The sequence below is a fragment of the Hydra vulgaris genome, chromosome 02 (assembly GCF_038396675.1).
Source record: "Hydra vulgaris chromosome 02, alternate assembly HydraT2T_AEP".
NCBI lineage: Eukaryota > Metazoa > Cnidaria > Hydrozoa > Anthoathecata > Hydridae > Hydra > Hydra vulgaris.
In genome coordinates, this window is record NC_088921.1 from 60577501 (window position 1) to 60592761 (window position 15261).

The 15261-nt window shown below is 28.4% G+C and overlaps 1 protein-coding gene and 1 long non-coding RNA gene across 2 annotated transcripts in view; both read left to right on the forward strand.

Moving 5' to 3' along the window:
- LOC136076199 (uncharacterized) overlaps positions 1 to 9622 on the forward strand; it is a 36283-nt gene extending 26661 nt beyond the window's left edge. The window contains exons 4-7 of the mRNA XM_065789673.1: positions 8294 to 8362; positions 8559 to 8926; positions 9017 to 9108; positions 9360 to 9622. Coding sequence (XP_065645745.1) covers positions 8817 to 8926; positions 9017 to 9108; positions 9360 to 9622 — 465 coding nt within the window. The 5' untranslated portion in view covers positions 8294 to 8362; positions 8559 to 8816. The remainder of the gene's footprint in view (positions 1 to 8293; positions 8363 to 8558; positions 8927 to 9016; positions 9109 to 9359) is intronic.
- A 1242-nt stretch (positions 9623 to 10864) lies between these two features.
- Positions 10865 to 12558, forward strand: LOC136076568 (uncharacterized). Its single transcript, XR_010636384.1, has 3 exons — positions 10865 to 11100; positions 11218 to 11377; positions 11566 to 12558. It is a non-coding gene; the product is annotated as an uncharacterized LOC136076568 (long non-coding RNA).
- Positions 12559 to 15261: the final 2703 nt, after the last annotated feature.

The window sequence follows — 15261 nt, forward strand, 5'->3', positions numbered from 1 at the left end:
ATAACATTTTATCATGTTTTGCTCACTATAGTTAGCAAGAGTAAGTGTATATATATATATATATATATATATATATATATATATATATATATATATATATATATATATATATATATATATATATATATATATATATATATATATATATATATATATTAGTGATGTACCAATTAATCGGCATCGGCTTAATCGGCCACTTTTTGTACAATCGGAATTGGTATCGGCATCGGCCTTTTTTTATTAATTTACCGATATGCATTACCGATGGCATTTTAATACTTTTATCCTGCATTTTGATAATTATTAAATTACAAATAATCTAAACTTTATGCATCGCTTAGAATTTTTAGAAAAATTGTTTATTTTGACTTTGTTTACAGGCAAGTTTATTTATTTGGGTCCAAGTATTTGTTTACCAGTACGGATTCCATGAACAAATTTACCCAATTTAAAGCTCTATGGCTTTATATCTTTAAAACTTTAATAATTAGTTAATTCATCGGTATCGGCATCGGTATTGGCCTTTTCCTATCCATCGGTATCGGCATCGGCCAAAAAAGTCTTATCGGTACATCACTTATATATATATATATATATATATATATATATATATATATATATATATATATATATATATATATATATATATATATATATATAAATGATCAATTGTTCAGGGTTATGATCAATTGCGTATTTATATATATATACATATATGTATATATATATATATATATATATATATATATATATATATATATATACATATATATATATATTTATATATATATTTATATATATATATATACATATATATATTTATATATATATAAATGATCAATTTATCAGGGTTGTGATCAATTGCGTATTTATATATATATATATACATATATGTATATATATATATATATATATATATATATATATATATATATATATATATATATATATATATATATATATATATATATATATATATATACAGTCACAGTCCCCCTTTATTTACTTATAAATAAATATGCAAGCAAATAGAAAACAAGCAAAAGTTATTCCAATTGAATTAAAATTATAAGTATTGGTCTTGTTTATTTTAAATGTTTACTTTACCTGTGGCGGATTTAGTATAAGGCGTGGGGGGCAAGCTACTTCCCATGCCCCCTACAACAGTCAAACGGCGCCCCCTAAAATATTGAAAAAAATAGTTTCCCTTTTAAGTAACCCTCAGGAAAATAATTTCTGGAGTTTAACAAATAGGAGAGGGGGTCCAAAATCAGTAGTTTAACTTACTTGAACTTGATGGATGCCTGCCAATTTATTTTAATAAAATACGCCTATCGTATTTTGTTTAGAAATATTTTTTGAAGAAAAACACAATACCTTTATGCTAATTCATTTATAGATACTCTTACCATTATAAATGACAAATAATGCTTTTAAAACTTTGTAGTTATGAAAATAATCTTTTTTTTTTCAATTAATAAATGTGAAAAAGCAGAACTTAATGTTGGTTTTTAATTTTATTTAACTTTGAACAATTTTTTTTTCTTTTCGGTAAAGGAATATTTTCAATATCCATGATATTATTGTTAGTAGATTGAATGTTACCAATAATTGGATGACTGAAAACTGTGACTTGATTGTAATGTCATTGTAGCCAAAATCTTTGATAGACGGATTATCTTTTCTGCGACCAATTGCACGTTGTCTTCCAAAGTAGTTTTCAAGGTCATCTTGGCAGAATCTTTCAGAAAATGCAAATTGAACACCATTTTCAAGTAAAAATTTAACAACTTCTTTAAATGAATGCACTGTAATTTGCAAACCTTCATAAGTGCGAGAAGAAATAAACATTTTTAATTTTCAGCTTTCATCAAAACTTCCTTCTCGTTGATCTATAGATTCTTTCCACAATTTAAAGTATAAGAGGAAGTTATCTAACCAAGCAAATCTTGAATCATCTACTGATTCATAAGGTTTTAAAAATGACTTTCTTTTTGTTATATGCTCAACACTGTTCTTTACATTCAAACAATCAAAAAACATATCCATCATTAAACAAAATTCTGCAGTTCCAGCAGCTTCTGGTGGTCCAAACTGCTTTAAAACATTTCCTACCATTTTGCTCAATACTTGGGATGCAAGACATACCCTCATCACAGAATATGGTGTTAAGTTTACATGATCGCTTGTTAGTTTAGGAACAAGTTTTAAACCTCTTTCTAAATCAGAATTGTAAAATGTTGAAATATGATTCCAAAGAAGAAAATATCCACTATTCCACATGTAGCGTGATTTACATCCAGAACCAGAATTAATTAGACAGTTTCGAGAGGTTTTGATTAGATGAGGTACATCTGCAAATAAAAAGATGAATCTATTATCATTACTAAATAAGTTTTTAGTGCAATATATAATTTTTTTCCCTGAGCCACCATCTAATTTCTTATCATTTTGAAAAACTTCCTATTTGGAGATGCACCATCTGCAGTTGCAGCTATGACTTTCAAATTTATACTCTTCAGATAACGCACTGCTTTCCAAAATATTGGCATAAGTTGGGTCGATGTTACTCCAGTTGTGGCAAATGTTGCTAGACTATAGGAAAGTGGGTTTACTATACTTTTAACATGAAAAACTAAAACATAAGAGGCTAGCTCTCTCACATTTTTAAGTGTAGCATAATTAGTTTGAATATCTCCTAAATCTACAAATCCAATTAACTCACCAGAGTATTTATCCCAATCCAAATCTTCTTGAACTTTCATTTCATCAAACAGAATTGTAACAAATCTATCAGAACTAGAGAAGTTAGAAGTTTTATTTGCAAGATCATTAATGGCTTGAGGATTAAAACCTCTTGAAGGATGTATATAATTTTTGTAGTCTCTCAAGGTGCGTAAACTTGGAAGAACTAAAAATCCTGAACCAGTCTTACTATCAAAACGCAAATCAGAATATGCTGACGAAGATTTAGCTGCTAAATTGAGACAAAATTTTATTATCATTGGATGATACTTAACACTACAAGGACTAGAAGCTTTAATATAATTTTGCCGCTCATTCCAAAATAGTTTCATGAAGTCTGGAATATTTTTATGATTAAAACCAGAGTACAATGTTTTAAGGTTTTGATCAAGTTCTAAATTAACTTTTTCACTTTCCATATTTAAAACTGTTTTCATATGTTCAATCTGATTTTCCAACTGTTTGCATTTTAAACGATGTTGTTGCAAACTTAATTTAATTTGTTCGGTGGAGGTAAATTTAAAAGGAGCATTCAGCTTTGCAGGTTGGTTTAAATTTTTGTTTTTATTATTTACTTCATAATTAGTTTTAAGTTGTAAAAAATGGCATGAATAACAACAACTCTGGGATTTTATTAAAATATTACAATCAAGTGAACGATAAAACTTATCTTGATTTAATCTAGGTTTAAGAGGAAGTTGCTTAAAAAGCAAGTAGTTAAATTTTTTAGTTATAACATGCTTTTCAAATTTAAAGTTTTGGTTTATTAAGTCTAAACTTTTTACTTCAACACCAGGACAAAGAACAAGAGTTTCAATATGAATTATAAATTTTGATAAAGAAACATTTAAAAAAGATCCTTTATATTGAAGGTACAAAAGATGATCTATTGGTAACATCCAACCAAAAATTCTTACACAATAGTCTAGCAACTTGTCGACATAAATTTCATACTTTGGTAAAATATGTTTTTTACTGCAAATCTATCATCCAAAGAAATTTTCCAACAATCACCAAGAGAGAGCTTTAAAATACGTTTTTTGTAAAATCATCAAAAGATTTGTAACATGACGTTGTAGTTCGAGAAATTAACTCTTGCGTCACTAAAAACTCCTCACGTTTTGTAATGGACATTGAACTTCGCTGTGATTGATTACTTTTCTAAGGGAGATTTAGAGTTGGCAATGCTCCATCCTTTAAAATTTTTCGAGATGAATAAACCCAAAATTGATCTTCAGTAAAGTGAATCTCGCAAATATAAAAGTTGAAGGAATCAATTCGTTTTTTCAAAGAATCATCGATGAGTCTGTCTCTAGTAATTACGTTAATAAGCTCATTTCTCCATTTTTTATTTGCATCATTAGTTTGAGTAGGAACTTTGAAAATGCTGATACCTTTGTGTCTTCTTGAAGTTGAACAACCAAATATTGCACAATTTTCACCAGGCATGTTAAAAAAATCATTTTCAATAAAAATAGAAAGACAACTTAAAAAAATAACAGGCAACCACTAACAACAACAATCTTTTTGTGCAGGTTCGGAAGTCCGGAAACAAGAAAAAACAGTATGAAAGAGTTAAAACAATGCGCTATTGTTCGCTTCCAAACTATATCTTTCTTATAACTATGGTTTATCTAACTGCATGTATAAAAAAGTTAATATAGTTTGATTTGAATTTGCAACATGTAACAAAAAAATTACACATATAACAAAAAAAATTACATATGAACAAAAATAATTACACATGTAACTAAAAATTACATACAAGCAAAAAAAAGTTTTACATACAAACAAAATTACAAAAAAAAATACAAATGTATACTAAATGTATAACTAATTAAATATTTAGTATACATTTGTATTTTTTTTTTAATTTTGTAATATTATAATATTGTAATATAAAACTAAATGACACAAACAAATACAGAGTTTTCACTCTTTATGTAATTCGTTAAATTGAGAACAATTTCCATTTTCGATTCTACTTGTATTAAAATTATAAACACCACTAAGTACATTGTAAATATAAGAGATAATACCTTCAATAGTTTTATCTTTTACATATTATTTACAACTGCAAGTACACTAGCCATGTTTCTCAAATTCAGTAATGCAAGAAATATAACAATCATTGCAACTAACAATGTTCCCAGCTAGCCTATACAGACGGGTCTCGTACGGTATTGAACCGGGGATCCGGTATGGTTATCATCCGGGTTATGCCACCAGGAGTCAGACGGGAACTGTACGGTTTTCCCTGGTGCTCACGCCACTTATCGACTGTATTAAAATTTACTTCATGCGCGAAGTTTGAAGTCCCCATTTTGTTGTGTGAAAGTTTGTGCAATATTTTGTTAATATTAAATTTCTTTTACGCTTTAAAGTTGTTTCTTTTTCAAATAGTGGTATTTTTTTTCATAAAATTTTTAAATATTTTGTTAAAGTTATCCGTTTTTAAATTACGATTGTCATATAAGAACAATTTTTTTTACTGTTTGATTATAGCAAAATTGTTTTGAGGACAATTTTTTTATTAACAGTATTTTAGGTATTGTAGTTTCATTATAATGTTTTGGTTATGTTTGCAATAATTATCGATAATTCTTTGTTGATTTTTGTAAATTGATTGAAACATTAAGTTGATATGTTTAGGTTGCACTTGTTATTATAATATTATCTATTTATTGTTTATCAAGTAATTAATTTGTTAAGTAACAGATAAACATTTTTTAAAGTTAGCAAGATATAAGAAACCTTACTATGAGTTCAGACAGAACAAGACGTAGAAAAATTGCCGCTGAAATAGCTAGAATTGTGAAAGAAGTCACCCAATGAATCCGAGTTGCTGAATAATACTTTGCTGTTTAATTCTTCTAGTTCTGTAAGTTGTTGTCAATCATGTCCAATTGTCAACAATACTTTGTTACCCGAGTCTTCTCCTAAAATTCCAGAAAGTTCATGCAGGTTGGATGCTGGTAACAATTTAAATTTACCTTTTACTGACACTATCTTTAGTTTAGAAGAATCTAGTGATAAGATCGAATGGAAAGCTTGTTTGCATCATGATGATTTAGACAGTGATGATATTGATGGCAACAATTGCATAACAGAAGTGAATGAAAGTGTATCAGATGAATTAAAGCAATGGGCAATTGCATTTAACATATCTCATAGTACTGTAAATAGTTTGCTTCAGATTTTTGCAAAAATCAAATTTAGACTTGCCCAAAGATACTAGAACACTTCTTAGAACTGATCGAAACATTATTACTGCTTCTGTTGCTGGTGGTGAATACTTTTATATAGGATTAAAAAGGTGGTTATCTTTGCTTCTAAATAAATCTTCAGTTTCATCTGATATTACACAGCTAACAATTTACATAAATATTGATGGTATTCCTTTATTTAACAGCTCAAACATTTCTCTCTGGCCTATTCTTGGTTCAATTGTAGAACTTGAAGATAACAATGTCTTTCCTATAACATTTTTTTGTAGCTCTCACAAGCCAAACTCTCTTAATGATTATCTAAATGATTTTATACAGGAGATGAAAAGTTTAGAGCAATGTGGCTTTTCTTGTAAAAACTCAAAGCAGTATAAAGTTGTCTTAGGAGCAGTAATTTGTGATGCACCTGCAAGGTCATTTATTAAATGTATAAAAACGCACAATTCATATAATTGTTGTGAGCATTGCACTCAAAAAGGGGAGTGGCATAATAAAATAATTTTGCCAGAATTGATTGCTTCTTTAAGAACCGATGATAGCTTCATGCATCAAGATTATTCAATCCATCACACTTCAGTATCTCCTTTCACCCAGCTAAGTTACAAAATGGTTAGTGGTTTTCCTTCAGATTATTACTTAGTTTATGGGTAGACGGGCCATCATCATGTAAGTTATCGAAAAGTATACTAACAGCAGTCTCAGAAAAATTGATAATTATGCGACAGTATGTTTCTAGAGAATTTTCACGAAAACCTCGTTCATGATCATAATTTAAACAATGGAAAGCAACAGAGCTGTGGTTATTTTTAGTTTACATTGGGCCTGTTCTTTTGAAAGGTTTTTTGTCTCCTCATTGTTATAATAATTTTTTAGATTTGTCTGTTGCTGTTGAAATACTGCTGTGTTCATCGTTACTTGAAAATTTTGCTGATTATGCAGGTCAATTGCTTAGGTATTTTACACAAACTTTTGGGGAACTGTATTGTAAAGATCAGTTAGTGTATAATATTCACTCATTGCTGCACATTGTAGATGATGCAAAAAATATGGTCCTCTTGATAATTGTTCATCTTTTAAATACGAAAGTTACCTTGGTCAATTTAAAAAATTAGTACGAAAGCCTCAGTCACCTTGTGCTCTTATTGCCAAAAGAATATTTGAAAATCATGATGTTATTAAACCTGCACATCGTAAGCATTCTAGTGGTAAGTTGAGTAAAATCCATATGGAGGGTCCAGTAACAGTTTCACTACGTCATTGTCTGCAATATAAACAATACCACAAAAATGTCAACTATTTACGGAGATAAGTGCTTTGAAATTGGAGGCAAGATTGGCATTGTTAGAAATATCTTAAAGGACAATGATAATAGCTATGTCCTTTTTGAGGACTTTTGTGTGAAACAATCTTTTTTTCAAGACCCTATAGATTTAGCTAGCTTATCTGTGTATGTTATTGAACCATCAAATGGCCCTTTAAAGCAAGTCTCCCTATCTGACATAAAAACAAAGTATGTTATTCTTCTCTATAAAAATAAGTTTTTAGTCATGCCTCAGTTACATTTTCAAAATTAAATGTTTACATTGAAATCACAGTTTAGTTTGTATATTCATTTTTCAAGCTATTTTGCATAATAGCAGCAGTTTAAATACTTTTAAACAATTTAAACATCAGCTTTACAAAGTTATTGTTGTGAAGTTATCAAACCTTTAATAATAAACCTTTAATAGTTGTGTTTATTTAAATAATAAAGTTTTTAACTCCTTATTTTTTTTAAACTGTAACAGCAGTGTTTTTCAATAATATTTGTTTAGCTTAGAGATAATTTAATTTTTCACAAAATGAATTAGATGATCATTAGCTACAAATCTAATATAAATTTGTTAAATTTAAATTCTTTAGATTCAGCCATATTAATTTGTCAATTTTATTACTTCAAGAGCTTTTGAATTATAGATCTAATATGAATTTTTTTTTTTTTCAAATCATGAATATTACCTTCTTAACTTATCAATTTAATGTATAATAATACATACAATCTATGCAGAAGTTGCATGCATATTTGTTATGTATGATAGGTAAGAAATAAATATATATTTTTTATTTTTTTGTTTAAACTGTTGTTCAATAGAACTTAGGAACAGTTTTTTTACTTACAGTACAAACAGATTATCATAAGTTCATGTACACACTTTTGCATTGCCTCTTAATGTTTCATCAATTCTTAAAGCAACTAATTACAGCCAAATTATTTTATTATGATTCTATCATAATAGCCTTTATACAAAAGTAATTTAATTTGTAATATTATAATAATTTAGCCAATAGGGATCGAATTGATCCGTGCACTGATTGGATGCAGTATAAGATGAGACTGTTGGGTTTAGCAGGTAAGTGTTTTATTATTGTTTTACAGAAACTGATATTTTAGCCATAGAAATTAGTAGACTGCTAATTGTAATTTAATAAACTAAAATTGGTATATGAAGTTTGTCAGAGCAGAAAACTTAAAGTTTTATTTTATTTGATCTGTTTATAATACTTAAATTGTGCATTTTAAAATAGGATTTTGATTTATTTTATTAGAAAGTGAAAAAGAAGCTCAAGAAAAATCAAAGAGGGCTGAGGATTCTTCTAATATTGAAGATATTTCTGGTAAAGATCCACGGCAGAGCAAATGGTACAAAGCGGTTGAATTATCATTATTAACTGTAGTATTTCTTACAATAAACCTGTAAGCTTATTTTAAACATAAATAGCAAAAAAAGATTATATTGTGAATAGATATGCAATTTAAAAATTAAGTTATTATTGTATGTACTGGTTTGTGATAGATCTAACACAATGCAATTAGTTGATGAAGATGAGGAAAGGGAAGAGCAGGGAGGTAGTGATCATGGTGGGGATGATGGAAGTGATAGTGATACTGATCATCTAACCAGTTTTCACCAGAGGTATTAACTTTTTTTTGCTGAAAATTGAAAACATTTGTAAAAAGAAGAACTAGTAGTTAAGTAGAACCAAATATGTAATTAATTTTTTAGTAGTAAAGCTCACAGTAACAAAAAGAAAAGGATTGAAACATTAGTCCAACAAAAGCAACTATTCACCAGACCAGTGGCACCCATTTTCACATGTATGTATTCCATCATCTTTAATTTTTATGTATTTTGTTTATTATTATTATTAAGTTTATTAAATAAATAAATTTTATTATGAAAGTTAAGCTGTTGATTACGTGAAGATAGGAAAGCAAGGTATATGTCTGGATTGATGTAACTGCCTCTGTGAAAAATTGAGATGATAGAAGACTGCAATAGTTTGCCTACATGAATTAATACGTCTCCTAACATATGACTTGGGTATTTCTTTTATACATCTTTTTAGCTCGTCAACAAGGGGGACAAGATGTGCAAGCTGTTGGTGATGAATTAGAGAGTGATTGGTCTGTGGACTTGCTTCCTATGGGGGCTGATGGTCCATCTGGTAGTGTTCAGCCAAGCACTTCATCATTTTTTGTGTCTAGTAAACTAGTAAGATTGCTTTCAAAGACATCAATGTCAAAAACTGCAGCTCGAAGCAATTCGTTTTTATTTAGAGGAAAGATACTATATTTTGGTTTAATGCTGCATTTTCACATTATTATTTAGTTTTACATAGAATAATTTCCTCTACTCGGTATTAAACATTCAATACCAGTATTCATCAACACAATTTCTATTATTAACGATATATATATATATATATACATATATATATATATATATATATATATATATATATATATTTATATATATGTATATATATATGTATATATATATTTACATATATGTATGTATATACATATATACATATATATACATACATATATATATATATATATATATATATATATATATATATATATATATATATATATTCATATATATATTATATGTATATTCATTATATATATATATATATATATATATATATATATATATATATATATATATATATATATATATATATATATATATATGTAAATCTATTAGATCGGCAAATTAAGATCCCCCTTCCCATCAAGATCTCTTTGGGACTGCCCTATATATATATATATATATATATATATATATATATATATATATATATATATACATATATATATATATATATATATATATATATATATATATATATATATATATATATATCACACAAAATGTATAAATAAAAAAAATTTAAATTAAATTATTTTATTTAATAAAAAGATTTTTGTGACAGGATTTTTATTTTCAAAATATCTGAATTTGAAAAATATATAGTGTTGAAAATCTCAGTCAAATTTTTTGGAACATATTGGGATAACTTCATATTTTTATAAGCTACTATATCACTACCGTTAAATAATAGTTTTTTTTCTATTCTTTATTACATATTACTATTCTCAAGCAATTATTTATAAAATAAGAAAAAAATATTTTTCAGTTGAAGATTAAGTTAAAAAAAAGATAACGTTTAGATTATGTTAAAATAAAGATATTTCTTTAAATCTTGAATGTTTTTTGCAATTTCCATGCTATCGAATATAGCTAGACTTTTTTAGTATTAGCTGCAACAAAAATATTAAAAGTTTTAATAAAAAAATTATTAAAGCTTTGGAGGAATTTTTATTTACACTCTGATGATTTTTAATTGGAAATATTATTTTTTTTATTTTGAAAATCAAGTACCATCATCCGGGGCTAGTTTACTCCAACGGGGGTTACTTAGCACCAATTTTGAATAGTTTTTGTATTTCACCAGCTCTAATAACAATGTTGATTTTTAAATAAATTTGTTTTTTTATCTTTGTTTGTTTTTCAGTTCAATCGGAACCTACGTATATAACGATCTTACATTAAGACTGAAGATCCTTTCATATGAAGAAGAAATTAAACAAACTCAAAAAATCCATTCTTCAATTCTGCATAGCCTTCAAAGGCAGCTGAATGCTGGTCAAGGCCTAGCCGAACAGGAACTTCCGGTGACACTCACATTTCCTATGGACACCAACAAGGATGAAATGACTGATGGTACTAAGCTTCCAGTGGATGTTGCAAACTCAAAAGAACAGTTTTTGAAAGATGTTTCGTTGCAGAAACTTTTGGTAAATTTGTTGCAATTATTTAACTATAGGTATTTAAATAGTTGTTATTATATATAACAAAAATGCTCCAGAATTTTATATATTTACATATAATTGGATTCTAATTGTATTTTGTAGTCCCAAGTTCTTGTCGGTAATGGTGGAGGCAGCTTGACACAATTTATCAAGCGAAACATGGCCTATTTAATGACACCTAAGCTAGCGTGACAGTGTAACTTGACAGGCCAACGAAACAAAATTAAATTTCAAGCACTGCCACACTTTCAGATTTTGTTTAGTAAGTATTAACTTCAAATTTGTATGCCCACATTTAACAGCAACATATTAATCTTGAGTTTTTTAGATCGCAACATTTATTTAGATCACAACACTTAGCCCAGAAAAGTTATACTTGCTAAATGATGTAATAATAATAAATTAACATGTATACCGCAGCATCAACATAATAGTTTTATATGTATTTAGGTGCTGCTAAATAAAACTTTGCCACTAAGAACATAACCAAGGAGATGCTAGAGAAGGAACTTTCTACATAGTTTGGAAATTCACGGGACCGTGGGGAAGGGGGCCGAAAACCAAAAAGGAAGAACGCAACAGAAGCTAATTATGTAGTACAAGTGCCTGATGGTGCAGCTACAAATGTTGAACAGTGAACAATGTTTTGTGATCTAGCATCAGTTAAAAGCTTACAACTGTTTGCCATCGTCTAAGTTATGATTGATTGAAAATAGTGCACAATGATCTGTTTTTAAGCACTGTATACATTATACTGGTTTTTCCAGCCTGTAAACATTTGCCTTATAGCACACAGAATCTGATTTCAATTATTTTTGGCAGTGTTATTGTTTCCATTAACAAAATGCATCTTATCTGCCAGCAATATAGCTACAGGACTTAGTAAAGTGAAATAGTGATAATAATAATAAAAATAATGATAATAAAAAAAAACAATAATAATAATGATAATAATAGTAAGAATAGTAATAAAAACAATAATAATAGTTTATAATTATACCTACAATACCTGGGATTTATGTAGGATCCATGTGGGTTATCCCAGCTGAATACCAACTGGGTCCCGTATGAGTCCCGTTTGCTATCCCGGCTGAATACCGTCTGGGTCCCGTTTGTGTTTTCTGGCGGGAATCCCGGATGGGTCCCGTCTGGATCCCGCGGATAAAAACCAGCGGGATCCGGCTGGGTTACCCGTACGGGTCCCGTCCTGCAACCCGGCTGGGACCCACCCGGGTACCTTATGGGCTGGCGAGCTGGGTTATTACTAAAGTCGTTATTATTTGATTTAAAATTATTACATGTTTCACTATAAAACTCAATGTTGTCAGTAGAAGACATGATTGTTTGCTGCAATAACAATGTTAATCAACAAATTGATTAATACATTATATTTATGATTAATACATTATATTTACATGATTGATTAATACATAATACATTATATTTACATGATTGATTAATACATATTTATAAAATTTAAAAAACACAATATGTTTAAAAAATAGCATAATCAATTCAAAAAAAAAATAACAATAACAAAAAAAACTTATACTAAATTATTATAAGAAAAGGATCTCATTTTTTTTGCTCTAATTTATCTACTATTTTTACTCTTTCATTGACATACTTTTTACCCTGCCGACCAAGCAGGGTAAAAAGTTTACTTAGTATCATTATAATTTTTGAATTACCAAATTTATATATTCTCAGTTGATTTTCATAATGATAACGATTAAATTAAACATAATAAATATAATACTTACAAATATAACAAATTTCAAAATCGTTACATTTACTACAACTATGAAGAATTTATTTGCAATTTTTTGTATTATTTTTCTTCTAAGAGTACTTTTTTTATGATGGTAATAATTATTTTTAGTTAAATATTTTTTTTTTAGTAAAAAAAATTTACTAATATGTAGAGAGTTAAATATGTTAGAGTGATGTCATCTGTATGGCCGTTATATTGGTTATTGTAATTACGGACTATGAAGTAGTTAATCTGAGTTGTAATAGCACACGTGCCAATATGGGCGCTTCTTAATATAAATATATAGATTATATATTTAGTTAGTATTTATTCCTCCATTATGACTAACCCCAACTTAACAGGTTATGGGCCCAGAAGCCAATATCAAAGTTTATTATTCGACGGAGATAAAAGAAAGTTTAAATTACGGAAAATAAAAATATCAGGATACATGAAATTTAAAGGTTTAAAAGATGTTATTACTGGAACTCAAGAAGTCAATGACGATGAAAACGAATTAGTGTTGAACGAATTAGAAATAATGCAGAACTAATTCAATACCTAGACAAAAGATCGCTTTCATTAGTATTGAGGGATGCTCGAGAGAAAGGAAGAGAAGCATTCTCAATACTTAAACAACATTATGCTGGTTGTAGCAAACCAAGAATTATAACATTATACAGTCAGCTTACAACTCTCCAAAAATTGAATTCGGAGTCAATTACCGACTATATAATAAGAGCAGAAACATCAGCAACAGCAATGAGATCTGCAGACGAAATTGTAAGTAATTCACTTCTTGTAGCAATGGTATTAAAGGGGTTACCAAATGAATATAAATCTTTTATTGCTGTTGTAACACAATCAGAAACTGTTAAATGTTTTCAAAAATTTAAACAAGTACTTAGAAACTTTGAAGAAACTGAGAATTCAAGAAGTAATCAGGCTGAACCAAATAAAAGCAGTATTATGAAAAATAATTTTAAATTTAAAAATAAAAATGTTGCAAAATGTTATACATGTGGCACTCCAGGTCACAAATCTATAGATTGTTATAAAAACAAAGAAAGAAAGTGGTGTAAATTGTGTAAATCAAGCACTCATAGTGATAAATCTTGTTGTAAACAGCAACAGGAAAAATATAAAGCTTAAAAGTTAACAGACCAAAATATTGATCAAAGTTATGTATTTAAAGTTGATGAAGGAAATTTGCAACTTTTATCTAAATCATTCCTTGTTGATTGCGGAGCAACCACGCATGTAATAAATAGTGATAAATATTTTATTTACCTGGATGGACATTTTAAACCAGACGAACATTATATTGAGTTGGCTGATGGTACAAAAACTAACAATATGGCCCATAAATGAGGAACAATATCAGTAGAATTAACTACTGAGGATGGAAATGTTATTCAAGTTAAACTAGAAAATACTTTGTTTATACCAAGCTACCCCAATTGTTTATTTTCTGTTCAAGCTGCTGCACAAAAAGGTGCAATTTTAACTTCAAAGGTAATAAAGGAGAATTTATTGCTAAAAATGGGAAAATATTTCCGATATACCAGAAAGGTAGATTATATTATCTACTCAAAACTTCAACAATTTTAGTTCGAAAAGAAAACATTGATACATGACATAAAGTTCTAGGACACTGCAATTTTGCAGATTTAAAGAAATTAGAAAAAGTTGTTGGAGGTATGAAGATTACTAATAGTAATAGTAATTTTTGTGAAACATGTACTTTAGGAAAACAAACAAATATACGTAACAGAGAACCTAAAATTAGAGCAACATACCCCTTTGAGTTTGTGTATACAGATTTAGCTGGACCAATTGTGCCAATTGCAAAAGATGGATATAAATATGTTATTAGTTTCACTGATGATTATTCAGGATGTTTATTCACTTATTTTTTAAAGCATAAGTCAGACACTGTACATGCTACAGAAAAGTTCTTATCAGACATTGCTCCATATGGTAATGTAAAGACTTTCTCATTCAAAAGTGATGAGATATACCCATCTGGACGTGTTAGTCGAATTAGAAGCGATAACGGAGGTGAATATATTTCAAGAGAATTTCAAGAACTTCTAAGAAAGTATTGTATTAAGCATGAGCATACCTCACCGTATTTTTCCCATCAAAATAATAATGCCGAACAAAGCTGGCGAACGTTGTTTGATGCATGCTTATTGAATCAAAGTTACCAAAATTTCTATGGGCGTATGCTATAATGACTGCAACTTATGTTAGAAATTGTTGTTATAGTAGTAGACTTAAAAACACTCCATATGGAACTATCACAAAGACTAAGCCAAACCTTTCTAAATTACATATTTTCGGAACAATATGCTATCTCTATGAAAATGATAGTAAAAAGTTGGATCCAT